The sequence below is a fragment of the Thunnus maccoyii genome, chromosome 19 (assembly GCF_910596095.1).
Source record: "Thunnus maccoyii chromosome 19, fThuMac1.1, whole genome shotgun sequence".
Lineage (NCBI taxonomy): Eukaryota > Metazoa > Chordata > Actinopteri > Scombriformes > Scombridae > Thunnus > Thunnus maccoyii.
Genome location: NC_056551.1, coordinates 27,958,433 through 27,979,036, shown reverse-complemented (window position 1 = coordinate 27,979,036; position 20,604 = coordinate 27,958,433). Strand labels below are relative to the sequence as shown.

The following is a 20,604-nucleotide window of genomic DNA, read 5'->3' as shown; positions in this document are numbered from 1 at the left end:
GATTCCTGTTGAAGGTCCTTAAATGTCGTTTGTTTTTTTCGACCAACAGTCCAAAACCAAAAAATATTCAATTTACAAGAAAGAAATAAGAGAGAAAAGCTTAAAACCCTCAAATTTGAGAAGCTGTAACCATTGGATGTTTGACATTCTTGCTTGAACAATGTCTTAAACAAGTAATCAGTTATTAAATAAATCTAATTTAAATGGTTTATGTAGCCAAAGAAACAGGAAAAATATCTCAACACATGAAGTAAAGCTTTATCCAAATTTGGAGATATGTGCGAATGAAATTAATTATTTTTTAAATGTCCTAAAAGTAGTTCCAAATGAATATAATTAGTCTATAAAATATCCACCTAAGTAGAATATAAACCTCCAGACTCCAGCGTCCTGCAGCCTGGTTCTGTCTCAGCTCGTCACAGAGCTGTAGACGTTCCTATCGGAGCCGACAAAGTTTTCTTATCTTGTTCCTGTTCCTTGCTCAGTTAATTGGATTCCTGCATGTTATTGTCACGACCTGCATGTTATTGTCACGCGGTCTCAACAGAGGCCGCCGTCGCACACACAGAGGCTGCAGCTTGTGGACATCCTGGCGTTACAGGCCTCACGTCCCGGAGAGGACGCCGATCCTCACATGGTCGAGTCATTAAATGATAGTACGATAAACTTCTGGTTCATGTTGTGACAGCCGGCTCTGTCATGCAGTCAGTTCTTTTGAGGTTTCACGTTGTTATCAGTAATTATCAGCTTTGGCTTCTATGTTTATGATCAAACTGCCTCCCTATTGGTCTACAACTATGACTGAATGACACATATTAACACCATATTCTATTTAATAGTAATATTACTATTTAATACTGTTTTACTGACACTATTTAGCTCTTGACTCTTTCTTCTTTCACTTCTTATGACCTTATGACACCTTTCAGTGCTGCAAATTAGTTTTGACAAAACAATAATTTAGCTGTTAATTATAGAAAAGTCTCCCTCCACTCAAAAATATGTTCTTCTTGTTCCGTCAGTTGGATGTTGTTCTTTTCTCTGTGCAGAGTTTGTTTTCACATTCATCTGCTGAAGGAGGAAAGTTTCTCTGAGTTTATTGAAAATCTGATTTTAAGGGGCGGGTCTATGAGCAGGATTTGTGACATCACCACTAGTTTGGAGCCACTTGAAGCCTCCAGTGCACAAACACTGAGAATGAACTTTACAGTGAAGAAGGAGATGATGTTTCAAGTGTTTTAACGAGATAACTGAAAAAACATCGGAAATCTGATTGTATGAAAGTCTATGAGAAAATGATCCTATTTCTCACTTGATTTATTACCTCAGTAAACACTTTCCTAATGAGTTTATGGTCTCAATTGCTAGTTTCAAGTCTTTTTCAATACAGCATGATGTTCAATTTGTAAATTAGTATGCTTTAGGGCGTTTGATTGACAAGTCGCTACCATGGCGACAACGTTGGTTACACATCGTAACCATGGTGTAACCCCAGTTTCACAGAGTTTAGGTGTAGCTGCTGCTATTTCACAGTGTGTTTTCACTTCATGAATTGTAACATTCTGGTCGCCTAAAAACTCTTGTTCAGCATTTATTTGTATTAAAAGACCCTCTAAGGAGTCGACAGTTCAGTTTTTCTGGTAAGTACATTTTGTTTTAATGGTTTTAGGCCCGTTTTTTGCAAGCGAAAATTAGCATTTGCATTATCACAGTTCACCATAAACTATTAATGCACCGTGCTAACCAAGTTAGCAGCTAGCACTAGGGTCAGCTCCACTGTCTTGTCCAAGTATGGTCACTTCTAGCTCCAAAAACCCAAGATGGCGACCGTGACATTGCTAAACTCAAACTCTGAGCTTGCGTAATCTGAGCAGACAGGTGTTTAAATCACACAAACATCCCGCTGTATATGTGTTTTCAACTTATTAACCGTATCAATGAATCAATAAATACGAACACTGTTGATTTCTTCCCGTGGATCCAACATGCAAATTATTTTGGTTCAGTAAGTTTCTGCTGTCAGTCAGCCTGGCGAAGGCAGTTTGTCCTCAGTTCTCCAGGAGCTGCAGCTGACAGACGGAGAGTGTGGATGGACTGTTGTGCTCACATGAGTGTGTGAGGAACAGAAGTGACTCTACAGCTGACGCATCGCTCTGGATTCTGCTATATTTCTCTTTCGGTTGTTACCTTGGCAATATACATCCATCAGTTTCTGAAGGAGCATGGAGGGAGGGCTGTATTTGTTTGAGTGTTTAGTTAAAATATCAACAATCTTTCTCCAGAATAACTGATTTAAAAAAACATAAAGCAATGTCGAGCAGTTTGACAGCTGGTTACTTTAATACTTTGTACAGTGTTCAGTGTGGATCTATTGAAGCAGGAAGGTCAGACTCTTCAACAGTTTTCACCTGCTGAATGTCACTGACAGTTTTCAGTGATGTGAGCACACAAAATGCAGCAGCCTGCGGTTTCAATTTATTTTTAATTAATTAATGACAGCGAGCGTCAGTCTGTAAACTCTTAGCATCAGGTGTTGCAGCGCGAGCGGCGGCTTTATTATCTATGAAATGTGTCACTTTAATTCTTCCCCCAGCTGGTGGCGCTCTGCAGTAGGTCCCTGAGCTGATTTGGCTTTAGAGCTGAAACGATGGTCAATTAATCCATTAGTTGATTGTTTTGACTATTTTGATAGTTGAATTATTGTTTTGATCATTTTTTTATTATGATATTTGGTCTCAGATTTATATTTAAGTGGTCTATCAGTAAAATAAAGTGTAAAAATAACAGAAAAATTCATGATACAAGTCTGGTTTCAGGCAAGTCAGCAAATGCATATTCAGTAATGTGACATTTAGCAGAGTCAGGCTCTTAATGTGTGTGTGTGTGTGTTAAAGTTAAAACCAAACCTATGCCCTTGAAAAATACCCAGAGAATAAACAGAAAACATGGCCTCAGTGTCATGATAAATAAATAAAATAAACAGATGATCAAATGACTGTTTTGCACAAGGTTACAAATGTTAACTCTTAAAATAAGCATGGCACTTTGCCACTATCGCTTTCAGAAGTGTATCATGAAAACATTTTGTTTACTGAATGCTGAGAATCTGCTCCCGACAGTATATTATATTTTGGGTTGGCAGAGTGTGATGGTGCGGCCTCATTGTTTCCCTCTTTAAGCGGAGCTCTGATATGTGTCCATTAAATTGGTTTTGGCTGTGAGCTATAAAAGAAGCCGACAGTGAGACAGGGAGAATTTCTAGAAACCAAATGAAAGAAGAAGCTGCTGACAGGGAAGTCCCAGAGTCCAGCAGTGTTTGTTAGTGTGAAGGGAGTCCCACACCAACAAATAATTACACTGTTTGATGATCGCTTTAGCTCAATTTGCACAGCAGAGTTTCAATTTGCAAAAAAAAAAAATTAATTGAAAGACTCACAATTGACTCACAATATTCTCCCCTTAAAACACAAAATGCTCCTTATATACAGACACTAAATCAGAACACAGACTCTTCATATCAGCACAAGTTTAAATTGGTACTACAAGAAACAGCAAGTCCTCCAAATTTGACAAAATTAGTTGTTTGTTGTTGTATTGCAGAAAGAAATATAAGCCTTTTCCCATTTCAGAAAGACAATATCATTTGCCTGTTTGATTGTCTGTCTGTCAGATTGTTCACACAAGCTCACAAGTGGCCATTTGTTCCATAGCCTTTGTTGTTAAGGTGGTTGCTAAGGTGGTTGCTAAGGTGTTTCCATGTGTTGTCCACTCTCATATTTCAGTTCTGAATCAGCTCTTACATGTATGGATGGATTTGAGAAGTTGACATTTGGAGTAAAGAAGGAGAAAAAGAAGTGAAATCTTGCTACTATAGTTTGTTTATGAGAAAGCTTCCTGAAGCTGACCAATCAGAACAGAGTGGGCTCATTGCGAGGGGGTCCTTAAAGAGACAGGACCATAGACTGTAAAAAAAATAATGGACGTAGCCATGATGGTTTGTGGACTCTAGTTTTGTAGCATCAAGTTTGCCATTTTGACCGCCGGCATCTTGGGTTTTTGGAGCCAGAAATGAAATGACCATATATGGACGAGAGGGTGGAGATGACCCTAACGCTACCTGCTAGATGCTAGCTTGGTTAGCATGGTGCATTTACAGTCTATGGTTAACTGTTATAATGCTAATGCTAATTTTCCTGAGCAAAAAACAGGGTTAAAACCGTTAAAACAAAATGTAGCTACCAGAAAAACTGAACATCCGACTCCTTAGAGGGTCTTTTAGTACAACTAGACACTGAACAAAATGTTAGACTTAACTTTCATGAACTGAAAACACACTGAAATAATGACAGTTACGCCTATACTCTGTGAATCTGGGGTTACGCCATGGTTACGTTACCTCACCAACGTTGTCGCCATAGTAGTGACTTGTCAGTCACAACATAGGCAAGTCGTCAAATCTAAATTAAATGGGACCATAATTTACAAAATCAACATCATGCTGTATTGAAGAAGACTTTAAACTAACGATTGGGACCATAAACTCAGTGGGAAAGTGTTTACTGAGGTAATAAATCATGTGAGAAGTAGGGTCATTTTCTCACAGACTTCCATACAATCAGACTTCTTTTTGCAGTCGCCCCCTGCTGGCTATTAGAGAGAATGCAGGTTTTAGACACTTCCCCATTGGCTTCACTTTTCAGACCTGGAACTAGCTGCTTGGACAGGAGCTAAAAAGGTCTGTTTCAGACAGAGGCTGAACTGGGGGACTCTCCTCTACAGGTGAAAACTAGGCCTCAAACTTACTTACAGCAAGCTTAATTAGTGCTGAATTTGCATTATAATCTTTAATTCCTAATTATCTCCTCTCTCCCCTGCAGATGTGTGTGTGTGTGACTCAGAGCTCGGCCCCCCTGGGTGGAGGGAACCTCTGGACTGCGTCCGAGCCTCTGAACTGTGCAACCAGAACAGCCAGTGCAGCTCACGTTACCGGATCATGCGCCAGTGCCTGTCTGGTGGGGACAAGGAGCGCAGCGCCATGCTGGCCTCCAAGGAGTGCCAGGGGGCGCTGGAGGTGCTGCAGGACTCTCCGCTGTACGACTGCCGCTGCAAGAGAGGCATGAAGAAGGAGCTGCAGTGTCTGCAGAACTACTGGAGCATCCACATGGGTCTGACTGAGGGTAAGCCTCCACCACTGAGCCGTGTGGAGAGTTAATTAAGCCTCCTGGTGCCTGTTGATTTCCCCTCAATGTTTGGAGCTGAGAGCTGCTGGCAGATGAAACAGAACAGCTCTGCATACGCCGAGGTTAAAGATGGCACTGCATTGATTGTTGTGTGGGTTTGAATTTCACCTGAAGTGTAAAATGGGACAAAGGAAGATTATAGTGCTGCTGGTTCAACTGTTACTTCAACTATTTGTGCTGTTTTTGTTGTTGTGTGTTTTGGGAATTTTAATAGAACAAATGAGCAGCGACAGAAGAGCAGAGAGAAACATGAAACATCCTCTCACTGCAGAGAAGAGCTGCTGCGCTTTGAGTCACCTGCCTTTGGTTGGTTCAGGTCCCACTGCTGGTCCTGCACTGTGTTCTGTGTGTGTCAGCACTGCCGATAAGACACAGACACACACACACACACACACACACATGCACACACATGCACAGGGCCTTTTGGCTGGCCTAGTTTGGGTCTCAGCAGTGGCAGAGCTCATTAAGAGGCTCTCTCTTTGTTCTCCATTCCACTAAGAATGTCTCTGTAGTGCCAGCAATGCTTGCAAAGCCTCTGCATCACACACACACATATGCACACCAACACACACATAAACACACTTGGCGGCCACACACAGGACATACATTTAAGCCAGACTAAGTTGCAATGTAGACACACACGCACGCATGCACACACACACACACACACACACACACACACACACACACACACACACGCACACGCACACGCACACGCACACGCACACATGCACACACACACACACACACACACACACACACACACACACGCACACACACACTGTCTGAGATGTCTGTAACACTCAGTGTGCTCAGAAGCATTACAAACTTCAAGTTCTGTGATGTGTTTGTGTGTCAGTACTGCAATGTGTGTGTGTGTGTGTGTCTGTGTCAGTACCGTGGTGTATTTGTGTGTCAGTACTGTGGTGTGTTTGTGTGTCAGTTCTGTGGAGTGTGTGTGTGTGTGTGTGTCAGTACTGCAGTGAATGTGTGTCAGTACTGTGGTGTGTGTCAGTACTGCAGGGTGTTTGTATGTCAGTAATGTGGTGTGTGTGTGTGTGTGTCAGTACTGCAGTGTGTTTGTATGTCAGTACTGTGGTGTGTGTGTGTGTGTCAGTACTGCGGTGTGTTTGTGTGTCAGTACTGTGGTGTGTTTGTGTGTCAGTACTGCGGTATTTGTGTGTCAGTACCGGGGTGTGTTTGTGTGTCAGTACTGCAGTGTGTCTGTGTGTCAGTACTGCAGTTTGTCTGTGTGTCAGTACTGCGGTGTGTGTGTGTGTGTCAGAACTGCGGTGTGTCTGTGTGTCAGTACTGCAATTTGTCTGTGTGTCAGTACTGCAGTGTGTTTGTATGTCAGTACTGTGGTGTGTGAGTGTCAGTACTGCAGTGTGTGTGTCTGTGTGTCAGTACTGCGGTATGTGTGTGTGTCAGTACTGCGGTGTATGTGTCAGTACTGCGGTGTGTGTGTGTCAGTACTGCGGTGTGTCTGTGTGTGTGTCAGTACTGCGGTCGGTGTGTGGGTGGAAGTGTGTGTCAGTACTGCGGTGTGTTTGTGTTTGGGAGTGTGTGTCAGTACTGCGGTGTGTGTGTGTGTGTGGGAGTGTGTGTCAGTACTGCGGTGTGTTTATGTGTGGGAGTGTGTGTCAGTACTGCGGTGTGTTTGTGTGTGGGAGTGTGTGTCAGTACTGCGGTGTGTGTGTGTGTGTGTGGGAGTGTGTGTCAGTACTGCGGTGTGTTTATGTGTGGGAGTGAGTGTCAGTACTGCGGTGTGTTTATGTGTGGGAGTGTGTGTCAGTACTGCGGTGTGTTTCTGTGTGGGAGTGTGTGTCAGTACTGCGGTGTGTTTATGTGTGGGAGTGTATGTCAGTACTGCGGTGTGTGTGTGTGTGGGGGAGTGTGTGTCAGTACTGCGGTGTGTGTGTGTGTGTGGGAGTGTGTGTCAGTACTGCGGTGTGTGTGTGTGGGTGGGAGTGTGTGTCAGTACTGCGGTGTGTTTATGTGTGGGAGTGTGTGTCAGTACTGCGGTGTGTTTATGTGTGGGAGTGTGTGTCAGTACTGCGGTGTGTGTGTGTGTGTGTCAGTACTGCGGTGTGTGTGTGTGTGTGGGAGTGTGTGTCAGTACTGCGGTGTGTTTATGTGTGGGAGTGTATGTCAGTACTGCGGTGTGTGTGTGTGTGGGGGAGTGTGTGTCAGTACTGCGGTGTGTGTGTGTGTGTGGGAGTGTGTGTCAGTACTGCGGTGTGTGTGTGTGTGTGGGAGTGTGTGTCAGTACTGCGGTGTGTGTTTATGTGTGGGAGTGTGTGTCAGTACTGCGGTGTGTTTATGTGTGGGAGTGTGTGTCAGTACTGCGGTGTGTGTGTGTGTGTGTGGGAGTGTGTGTCAGTACTGCGGTGTGTGTGTGTGTGTGTGGGAGTGTGTGTCAGTACTGCGGTGTGTGTGGGAGCTATTAGTAGTCGGAGTGAATGGAAGGTGTTCTGCAGGAGAGAAGAAAGTCAAGTTATAAAACAAGTCATGCTTCTTACATTTTGTGGCTCATTAGCTTTGTATACAACAGGATGCAGTGTAAAGACCTCCTGATGTGAGCTCACTCTATTATGAATTTTTTGATTTTTTTTTTAACTTAATCAATTACTGGAGGCCTGTGGGCTGCAGGTGTTATTATTTGATTTATTCTGGAACAACACTATTAAGATGGCCATCATAAACGCATGCAGAGATTTTAATATTTAATTTCACGTGCAGGTGAAGGAACAGTAGAGTGGAGAGCAAACGGTTTGAGTTTTATGGCCTATGGTGTCATATCTGCAGCCATATAGATTATTGGTTAATGGTCGTATTGATTTTATTTATTGCTTATTGTTTTGGTCTGATTTGCATCTGCAGTCAGAGGTTGAACGCTGCAGGGAGAGGAACTCGACTCTGTCCGTTTAGCATAATCATTATTCTCAGGCGGTTTAACATGGAGCTACTAGACGTACATTTATACTCATAAATACTGTGTTTGCCAACAAAATATCATAATATTTTCACAACGTACCTGACGTGATTAGATAATAAAACATAATTTGTCTTTAAATGCCATATTGAAAAAGACGATGTTTAAAGACATACAAGTCAGAAGTCAGAATCACTCTCGGTCATATTGCAAGATCATCTTTAAAAACTGGAGGTTGTTTATATAATAAGACAAAGCCTGGATGAATTTAAAGTCTCCCTCCACTCAAAAACATGTTTTTCTTCATGTTCCTTCAGTTGGATGTTTGTTCTTCTTCTCTGTGCTGAATGATGTACGTGCAGAGTTTGTTTTCACATTCATCTGCTGAAGGAGGAAAGTTTCTCTGTGCTCACCTTAAATCTCAGTTTAACACGTGAACCTACGAGCAGGATTTGTGACATCACAACTAGTTTGGAGCCAATCGTGGTCCAGTATGCGACTTACACAAGTGTGATGTGGAAACTTGAAGCCTCCAGAGCACAAACACTGAGAATAGACTTTACAGTGAAGGAGGAAACATCTGGTGTCAAGCAGGAAAACTTTAGAAACCAACAATATTTACAGATTCACAGATTCTGTCATTTTAAAGGTTAAACATATGACATTCAGCCCCGCTAGATGTCAGTAAACAACTATTAGCTATGTAAAGATATAGTGAAGTAATGGCGTCCTGAGCAGAGAATGAAGTCACACTTCCTCTGTGTGTGTTGTTATCTGAGCTTCTCTGTTCGCTGTTTTGGAAGCTCGTCCAGCTTCACGTGCATGTTAGTGCATGTGAGTCCCTCCCTGTCCTCCCTCTCATCTGTTTCCTGGTCACAATCTCTCTGATAGTACAACTGAACAGTTCACTAAAATATGTTTCAGAAAAACATTTGAGGCAGAAATAGATAATGCAGTAACAGAATCTTGATCCATGTTTTATCAGCTCTGCCTAGTTTGACAGTTTGATCTGAGTTTCCTGAGCCGTGTCTTTCTGTTTTTCACAACTTTATTGAGTAAACAGTGTGTGCATTTGTTTTGGTCTGAGATGCCGACGCTCTAGTGCGACATCTAGTGGGGCTGAATGTCGTATACTGCACCTTTAATCATTTATGACACCTACCGGGCAGTGATGTTACCTGTCAGGACACTCTCGATGGTGCAGGAGTAGAAGTTCCTCAGTGCCTTCCTCTCCGCTGAGTCAGTGTACAGCACCCAGGTCAGGCCCTCGGTGATGTGGACACCAGGGTACTTGAAGCTGTCTGCCCTCCCCACGGAGGACCCGTTGATATTAAGGGGGGAGTAGTTCCTTCCCTGCTTCTTCCCAAAATCCACAATCAGCTCCTTAGTCCTCCTGATATACAGGAGTAGGTTGCTGCCCTGACAGCAGAGGGTCAGGTCGTTCCTTCAGGTAGACCTTTTCATTGTTATCTATGATCAGACTACCACAGCTGTGTCGTCAGCAAGTCTGGAGGAACTATGCTGTTAAATGCTGAACTGTAGTCAATGAACCAGGGTGGTGTGGAGGATGTGTGCTGTAGCGTCTTCCGTTGTGACGGTCGGCAAACTGTCGTGGGTCCAGTGTGCTGGTGAGGAGCAAATGTAATCCTTGACCAGCTGTTCAAAGCTCCTCAGCACTACAGAGCTGAGTGCTACTAGTCACTCAGGCAGGCTGGTCTCACTTTCTTGGGCACAGGAATGATGGTGGACTTCTAAAAGCACCTGGGTATGACAGACTGAGCCAGAGTTGGTCCGCACATAGTTTAAGGACCCGTCTGGTCCTGCTGCTTTCTTGGTGGAAGCCCTCCTGACATCATGCTCAGTCTAATGTCGATTAGACTGCTTTTACAGTAAGAACAGGACTTTTATCTGCAACAGTGTTAAATCCATGTAATTATTATTTAGAAATCACTAACATTTACATGTTCAGAGATTCTGGATTACATTACATGAAGGGGAAGGAGAAGATGATGGTTTAAGGATAAAAAACATATCAGGAAATCACTATTATTCCAAGTAGAGGATTTTAATGTGTTGAAATATTTCTGGCAGGGATCTTTAAATTTGAGGTGTCTGTGATTAAAAATGATAAAGCTATTGACAAAATAATATACATTAGTAGCTCATGAGGTCGAGTTGTATAATTAAAAACTGAGAGGAGCTTGTGCAGTGGGAGGAGGTCCAGATGAAAAGTGGGAACGAATGAGAAAGCTATTGACAAAAATGTAAAAATGCTCCTTTTGCCTATTAGCATGCACTTTTGAGACAGCCCCTAACTTCAGTTTGTCAGTTTTCATCTACCGTCAAGTTGAGCACTGAACCAGGCTTCAATATCTGATGCTGAGGTAAAAATAACACCTGTGGAACATCTGTCAGCTTTATTCTGCACCACACGACTGATGAGAAGTTACTGAGGACGAACCTTCATACATGTCTGAATACTGACTGACTTTTATATCATTTCTAAACGAGTGAATTCTGTTGATTGTAGCTGCTGTTTGATACCTTTGGGTTTAGATTTGACTGAGTATACATATTATTAAAGTACATACGTATTATGAGCTTGATGTAGTTAAAGTATTGCAGTAAAAGTACATAAGTATTATGAGCTTGATGTAGTTAAAGTATTGCAGTAAAAGTACATAAGTATTATGAGCTTGATGTAGTTAAAGTATTGCAGTAAAAGTACATAAGTATTATGAGCTTGATGTAGTTAAAGTATTGCAGTAAAAGTACATAAGTATTATGAGCTTGATGTAGTTAAAGTATTGCAGTAAAAGTAGTGGTTTGGTCCCTCTGACTGATATATTATTATATATGACATCATTAGATTATTAATAGTGAAGCATCAGTGTTAGAGCAGCATGTTACTGTTGTAGCTGCTGGAGGTGGAGCTAGTTTACACTACTTTATATACAGTTAGCTAGTTTAGTCCAGTGGTTCCCAACCTAGGGGTCGGGCCCCTCCAAAGGGTCAGCAGATAAATCTGAGGGGTGGTGAGATGATTAATGGGAGAGGAAAGAAGAAAAAACAAAGTTCTGATACACAAATCTGTTTTCAGTTTTTGGACTTTTTCTCTAATCTTTGATTTTTGCTGAAATATTGGATCATTTGAACATTTATTGAAATGAAAGCATGTGAGAAGTTTAGAGGGAAAAATCACTATTTGGTGGAGCTGTTAACAACTCATAGACATGTGAAATGTGACCCCGACTACACACTGCTTTTTGTAAGACGTCAAAAGACAAAAAGGTTGGAAACCACTGGTTTCATCTTTAACAATGTGTTGTATTTTAAAAGCTTGTTATATTATCCATTGTGTCAAATCTTCATCTGAAAAGTAACTAAAGCTGTCAAATAAATGTAGTGGAGTAGAAAGTACAATATTTCCCTCTGAATACTTGAGTAAAGTAGTAGTACTCTGTTGATCAGTATGAAGACTTGAGCTCCTGAACCAGCAGGCTCTGAATGATATGTTCAATTTAAAACGTGTTCATCCAACCAGCAGATTGCAACAAAGGGCACAACTCATTATGTCAAATTTGGCAACAAAGATCAAAGGAGTTGCACTGAGGGCTCGCACAGCGAAAAGCCAAAAAGGTTGGAAACCACTGGTTTCATCTTTAACAATGTGTTGTATTTTAAAAGCTTGTTATATTTTCCATTGTGTCAAATCTTGTGTCAAAGTACCTCAAAACTGTACTTATGTGTACTTGAGTAAATGTACTTAGTCACTTTCCACCACTGGTGTTATAAGATAATATTTAATGGAAACCTGAGAGTGTGGAGTGAAAAATCTGAGAATAATAAATGAAGAGAAGTCTCATCAGACATTAAAAGAAAACCAGCCATCACTAGAACACCAGTGTTCTCAGTGGTATTAAGAGAAGAGACGATGGCCGCTAAGAAAGATATCTAATTGGACGGCTTCATTTTCCTCCAGAAGCTTGGACATGATAATAACTTGGAGATCAAACTATATTTCAGACAGATAGGTGTGGAAAACAGCAGCAGCAGACTGAACTAATGAATGAAGGTGTTAGTTAATTTAGAGGACCCAGGTAGACGGGTTTATCTGGGATACAGCCTCGAATCGAGAGTCTTAAGACATCAAACAAATGATCCGAACACGGCAGCAATCGGTGTGCAGATACTGTAGGTACAGTACGTCTGCTTTCTAACACCGACAGTCCTGATTACAAAGAGGCTTAAAGATGATCTTTATTTCTCAGAGGGAGGTTCAGCGCCAGACAGTGCATCTGCTGCAGGCTTAATTACATCACACATGATTTTATACACGTCTGATAGAAACTGTACTCTTGCAGTTTTTTCATTTCCAGCTATGTTCTCATCGTACGTGACCAACGTGAACAAAAGAGTTTGTTTCCCTCCTTTCTTCTGTCTCTCATTCATGCATGCATATTTAACAAGGCAGAAGAGGATTTGTCGGCTTTTCAGCTTAAAAACTTATAATAGAATCCAGGAAGGAAGAACAGGTGAGACTGAAGTTTTTTTTTCTCTGCGTCCGAGGGTTAGAGATGTGTTCGAGCAGAAGAAATGAAAACGGCTCAGAGTTCAGCTTCAGGGAAAAAGGGGATTAAAAATTCAAGAGTTATAAAGTTATGGTCATCATTATAAAGCAGATCAAGCACGATAAACTATTATTATAACAATCTTAACAAAGACATCTCAGTGAGACGACACTTGGTGGTGCTTAAAAACTCTGCGTCATTATGGTTTAACAGCCTGAAATACCGTATTTCCTCTAATATATAGAGTTAGGGTTTAGGGTTAGGGTTAAGGTTTAGGTTTAGGGTTAGGGTTACCTCAGCTGTGGAGAGTAACCAGGCCTTTAATGGAAGCAGGCTTATATTAGAGAGAGGCCTTTATTTCTAATTCCTTCAGTTTGATAAGTGTATTTGCTCATACTTTACCTCCTTGTTTTCCATTATCAGAGAGCTTTTAATTGTCTTCCATTTGAGGAAATACGATGTATCTTCAAGTACAAGCCACAGACATGACGTCAAATAAATACAAACGATGAAAAATGGCGTAGTAATTAGGATTTAAGTCTTTGTCCTGCTCATTATTCTGAAGTAGTTCACTCAAACAATGTTAATATTTGGTAATAGATGTCATAATAACTCAGTTTAGTCACATATAGACTCATTTGCTGGCTGATTTATATGCTGCCATTACTGCGGTGGCAGAGTGGAACTGAACAAAACCCACATTTTATATCACACTAACTATCGCATAAGACAAAGAAAAGCTTTAAATCTTCAACCATAAATAATTATCAAAATATTTTGCGATTAACATTCTATCGATTGATTAACTGATTCATAGATGAGATGTTTCAGCTCTAGAGAGACAGCTTTATAAAACGGGTTGATTTAGACGTCTATCTGAAGTCTGACTATTAGTTTGATCTCAACCATCAGTCTGTCTCTGTGAAATCTTTGTTGTGGACATACAGAGTGAAGAGGAGGAGAGACTGTTTGTTTATATTCTTGTTTTATAAGTGCAGGTGATATAACACAAGAAGCAGAGAAGAAGAGATGCTGTCTGACTGCAGTGAGTGAAAGGAAAGTGATCAAGGTTAATGATGATCAAATGTTGCATAATTCACAACTTTGTGGACTGGAGTTGTTAGCACGCTAGCCATGCTAACCCCTGTGACCTCTGCTCTTGAATTTAAATTTCATAGAGCTGCAACTAACTAATTATTTTAATTATCAACTAATCTGACGATTTTTCTTTTGATTAATTAATAGTTTGGTCTGCAGTGACTAGAAATGGTGAAAAAACTCTTTGCAGCTTCCCAGAACACAAAGATACTCAGTTTACAAAGATATATGACACAGAAAAGCAACAAATCTTTGTATTAAAGAGGCTGAAACTAGAGAATTTTTTCATTACTGTTCCTTGAAAAGTGATTGAAACAATAAATTGATTATCAAAATAGTTGACAGCTATGCAGATTTCAGTCTGACTGCAGCTTAAAGGATAAATACATTTTCTATATTTTTCTTCATGTTTGGATCCAAACCAACAATGAACTGATCTACTAACAAGTATTGTGTGTGTATCTAAAGCCTGATATATCTTATTAAAAACACGTCAGTGAGTCACACCGCTGCACTGGGTCACATGTTCCATGAAGAGTTTGGTCACGTTAGTTTGTTTAGGAACGGCTCCAAAGACTAATAACAGCATCATGTTTTCAAGCTCTAGAGAGTAGTTCTGTGTAAGACAGACGCCACTGAGCCTGTGCAGTAAGGGTGTGCCCGAATACAAATACATTTTTCAGCAAAGCACAAATAGTGGGCTTTATACGAATATTTGTTTCATACAAATATTTATAATAAATATATATAAATAATAAATATATTTATAATATATATAATAATAAAAACTATTTGTTGGGGGTGTTCCCCAGAGATAAAGCTGAGCTACTGACACAAGCAAAGTGCTTCCAAGGGACTCTCCATAACCTGTTGCTCCCCTTCTCCGTTCCACAAAGTTAGGCTGTAAAAAATAGGCAATAAATGAAAAGGGCAAAGCAATAATTGCCTTTGAAGTTCCTCCCTACATGTTACACGGTGTGCTGTCTGTGTTATGGGTGTATAAATAGGTAGAGGTCTGCCTGCAATGAGGCGATGAGTAAAGTTTTAGCTCAGTAATCAGCGCAGTTGTCTATGATCTGGGAGACTCCAGTTGGAGACCCGGAGTGGGGACCTCCTTCATAAGGTAGTTTATTCATGAACACTTATTGTAACATTTTAATTTTCTAAAATTGTGTCATAAAAACAAAAACAGGATTTTTAAGCCTCTTTCCACTTTTATTCAAATACAAATACAAATAATTTTGCTGCCTCAACAAACACAGATACAAATACAAATACTGGGCTCTCTGCACATCCCTAATGTGCAGGAACACTGTTCTGTTTACAGCTTCACAGGCTTGTTGTGCTGCATATAACAACCTCTTTGTACTGAAGCTCTATGAGATATTTATAATGTGCAGTGTAGTACAAAGTCAAGATGTTGCTTTGAAGTTTTTGAAGTTGCAACAAGCATTTTGCCACAAATTTATTGGTTTGGATCCATACATGAGATTTGTTGACAGTGAGAAAAATATAAAAAAAACCCACCAGACTTAACCTTTAAATGATAAACTGATTAACAAAATAGTTGCAGATTAACTTTCTGTTCATCGATTAATTAAGTAATTTAAAACATTATTCAGCAGCCTGCAGGTGAGTTTAGGAGCAATAACACAGAGAACAAAACTCATTGTTTGTATGTAATTTGACTCTTCAGCGTGTACAACAGCACAGGTAGAGCATAGCTGTGAGTTTGGTCTCAGAGCAACAACAAAATAATTCAGGAGGCAGCGGAGCAACTGAAAACTACATTCACACATTAAGCAGAACATGGTGAAGCTGAAGCTCACAGGCAGGACTACAAACAGACAGAAAAACGAGCAAAAGAACTGCTAAATGTTTAGAACAAACTATTATACAGTTGTAAGTAGGAATACACTGATTGGGTGAGCTGGACCGGTATCAGCGCTGATACTGACAGTGAGATCAGGTATCACACTGATCAGTCCTCATAACATCAGTGGCATCAGTATTTCTGCACAACTATGTGCAGAAATACGCTGCAAATATAGAAAACAACCAAATATAGAAAACACGACCAAATACAGAAATACGCTTCAAATACAGAAAACATGACCAAATATAGAAAACACGACCAAATACAGAAATACGCTGCAAATACAGAAATACGCTGCAAATACAGAAAACACAACCAAATATAGAAAACACGACCAAATACAGAAATACGCTGCAAATACAGAAAACAACCAAATATAGAAAACACAACCAAATACAGAAATACGCTGCAAATACAGAAAACAACCAAATATAGAAAACACAACCAAATACAGAAATACGCTGCAAATACAGAAAACAACCAAATATAGAAAACACAACCAAATACAGAAATACGCTGCAAATACAGAAAACAACCAAATATAGAAAACACAACCAAATACAGAAATACGCTGCAAATACAGAAAACATAACCAAATATAGAAAACACAACCAAATATAGAAAACATGACCAAATATAGAAATGCGACCAAATATAGAAAACACAACCAAATATAGAAAACATGACCAAATACAGAAATACACTGCACATACAGAAAACATAACCAAATATAGAAAACACAACCAAATATAGAAAACATGACCAAATATAGAAAACATGACCAAATACAGAAATACACTACAAATACAGAAAACATAACCAAATATAGAAAACACGACCAAATATAGAAAACATGACCAAATATAGAAATGCGACCAAATATAGAAAACACAACCAAATACAGAAAACACAACCAAATATAGAAAACATGACCAAATATAGAAAACATGACCAAATATAGAAAACATGACCAAATACAGAAAACATAACCAAATATAGAAAACACAACCAAATATAGAAAACATGACCAAATATAGAAAACACGACCAAATATAGAAAACATGACCAAATATAGAAAACATGACCAAATACAGATATACGCTGCAAATACAGAAAACATAACCAAATATAGAAAACACGACCAAATATAGAAAACACGACCAAATATAGAAAACACAACCAAAGACAGAAATACGCTGCAAATACAGAAAACATAACCAAATACAGAAAACACAACCAAATATAGAAAACATGACCAAATATAGAAAACATGACCAAATATAGAAAACACAACCAAAGACAGAAATACGCTGCAAATACAGAAAACATAACCAAATACAGAAAACACAACCAAATATAGAAAACATGACCAAATATAGAAAACATGACCAAATATAGAAAACATGACCAAATACAGAAAACATAACCAAATACAGAAAACACAACCAAATATAGAAAACATGACCAAATACAGAAAACATAACCAAATACAGAAAACACAACCAAATATAGAAAACATGACCAAATATAGAAAACACAACCAAAGACAGAAATACGCTGCAAATACAGAAAACACAACCAAATACAGAAAACACAACCAAATATAGAAAACATGACCAAATATAGAAAACATGACCAAATATAGAAAACATGACCAAATACAGAAAACATAACCAAATATAGAAAACACAACCAAATATAGAAAACATGACCAAATATAGAAAACACGACCAAATATAGAAAACATGACCAAATATAGAAAACATGACCAAATACAGATATACGCTGCAAATACAGAAAACATAACCAAATATAGAAAACATAACCAAATATAGAAAACACGACCAAATATAGAAAACATAACCAAATATAGAAAACACGATCAAATATAGAAAACACGACCAAATATAGAAAACACGACCAAAGACAGAAATACGCTGCAAATACAGAAAACATAAGCAAATATAGAAAACATAACCAAATATAGAAAACATGACCAAATATAGAAAACATGACCAAATACAGATATACGCTGCAAATACAGAAAACATAACCAAATATAGAAAACACAACCAAATACAGAAAACATAACCAAATAAAGAAAACACGATCAAATATAGAAAACATGACCAAATATAGAAAGCACGACCAAATATAGAAAACATAACCAAATATAGAAAACATGACCAAATATAGAAAACACGACCAAAGACAGAAAACATGACCAAATACAGAAATACGCTGCAAATACAGAAAACATAACCAAATATAGAAAACACGACCAAATATAGAAAACACGACCAAATATAGAAATACAACCAAATGTAGAAAACACGAACAAATACAGAAATGTGCTGCAAATACAAAAAAACAGTCAAATACAGAAAACACAACTACATACAAAATGTACCATAAATACAAAAAAAACAATCAAATCCAGAAAATATGACCAAATATGAAGGAGAAAGATGCAACAAAGGTTCTCAGCTGGATTTGAACTATTGCAGAACGATTGATACGTTGATAGTCGCAGTTTTAACTCCTAAACTGCAGCAAAGTTTCTGTAGAAAATCTCTTTATACGAGTGCATGTATTACAGTAGCACATGCACTGATTAACACTTTTTAATTAACTGTATTAAGATGGTTATACTGTGTTATTAATCATTCTTATGGATGCTTCATAGGATGAGTTATATCTGCTGATAAATACATTCATAAAAACAGTTCTGTTTGCTTACAAGCACATTTTAAAGCATCACCCGATTGATTACAGTATGTTCAGCTTGTACATGTTTTAATGGTTCAAAATAATCACCTCAGCTCTCACAGCGACACTGAGGGGAGCAGGGAGGGATCAGTGCAGATAGAAGAGTGATATCCAGGGAATTAGATGGAAGTATGATGACAGCAGATGACAGAGGAAGAAGCAATTTGAGGAGGAGGAACAGAAAATGGAGGAAATGGAGTACACACGATGAGGAGAGATCAGAAAGATGAGATCAGATAGAAGGATGGTCCACCGGATCAAACCTCCATTTATCTGTTTTCTGACTTTTTCTGCTCATTAAAGGACAGAGGAGTGCGTTAGATGGAGTTTAAACCAGTGTCTTCCAGTCCAAATCGCCCATTTGAAGAATATTTGTGTCACGTTAGAAGCTTAAACTGTCTGGAAAACCCTCTGGACGGTAAAGAGTTACGGTGTGTTTGGCAGAAATAGTAAAGCGGACAATGAATCAGCGACTGACTCTTTCATTACGGCTCGCTGACGGCCTTCCGAGGAGATATATGGAGATTTGATTTTCGATCGTCCCATAAAGATCCATCACGTTGCCGCTGATGTGTGATGGTGTAAAAGTGTAATGTTTGTTGTTTGCCAGTCCATTAAGCCACAGCGGAGAGTGGCGATCATTACGCTGTTAAGTGTGTCTGACTTTAACAGAGACAAACAGGTTGATGCACAAAGGAGAAGAAAGACTTTACACACACTTTGTAAACCCTTAATATTTAATGACAATATTTATATTTATGTCAATATTCCACAAAGACCAGATTTAACTTTACTAACCACAAGTCTTTGAGGGTTGTGTAATAATGTGACGATTATGATACAAACACTGTTTTGAAACTTGTAAAACACAATTGTCTGCATGAGGAACCAGGCAAAACATACATTTAAAATGATACATTTATAGTAAACAATATAAGTCATATAATACTAATATTCACTGAGCCATACCAACTGAGAAAATAAAAACAACAGTGAATTAAAAACGGTACATCATAATACTGAATAAAAAACAATATAAAACAAATAAAAAGTGTTGGACGTCTATATACAAACTGGTGTATCTATAGAAGTCTGTCTGTATTCTGTTTCTATAATAAAGAGGAATTGATTGAAAAATTAAATAGATAATTAGTAGTGAAGATTGTGGCAATTATATTTATCAATATCTCAGTTTCTGGTCTGGTTAAAGTGATTTATTTCCTTTTATTAAAGATTTTATTTTCTCTAAATCAAAACACATGGTCACAGTTAGGACCTGCTTAATTAAACCCACTAAAGCAAGTGTAAACATCACCATGCAGCCATCTTAAAGCTGAAATTCTGCTGTTGTTTTCATAATTATGTCATTATAATATAAAACTCTTATTAGTAATCTCTTATTATTTGATGAAGGTCAGATCACATGGTCACACGGAGACAGAGCTTCTAAAGAACATTTTTAAATGAGATGAATCATATCGGCCTGAATAAAGGACGATATTTTACTCTGGAAATGACATTTGATAAAGTCGTCTTATATCGGAGGATGAGACATCTATATGTTCACACAGAGAGAGATCGCTGTAACACCTCCTACAGAGAGATATATTATATGGAGGATGATATGAGATTATAATTATATTATGCATAAAGTAAAAGGTTATGGATCAGATTACTTTACTATCTTCTATGTCTCGCTGAAACTTGCTCTGTTAGTTCAAGGTAGTTGAATATATAAATGATGTAGATATATGTTTTATATGTTTATGAAGATAAATGTTTGTAATATCAAACTTCAATTTCCTTTTCAAATCAACTTATTTAACATGGGTTTTTTTTTTCTTCTTTTAGTTTAGTTTTGCTTTGCCTTTTCTGTCACTTCTACATCATGACTTGTTTGGATAATTGGACACAGTATGCATGAAAAAAAAAAGATTTTTCTGAAATACGCTCAGTAAAAAACATTTTTTGCAACATGCCAGATGCATTAATTAAGATCATTTCCTCATTATGTTAATAGAAAACGTAACTTTTTCTTGAATACAATATTTGCTGTTACTGCTGTTATTAGTGGTATATAAATATAACATGTAGGAGACGTAGCTGCACAGCGAG

At 38.7% G+C, this 20,604-nt stretch overlaps 1 protein-coding gene across 1 annotated transcript in view; it reads left to right on the top strand.

Annotated features, from left to right (window-relative positions):
* gfra2b (GDNF family receptor alpha 2b) overlaps nucleotides 1-20,604 on the top strand; it is a 123,293-nt gene that overhangs the window by 2,810 nt on the left and 99,879 nt on the right. The window contains exon 2 of the mRNA XM_042395488.1: nucleotides 4,878-5,177. Within this exon, the coding sequence (XP_042251422.1) occupies nucleotides 4,878-5,177 (300 nt within the window). The remainder of the gene's footprint in view (nucleotides 1-4,877; nucleotides 5,178-20,604) is intronic.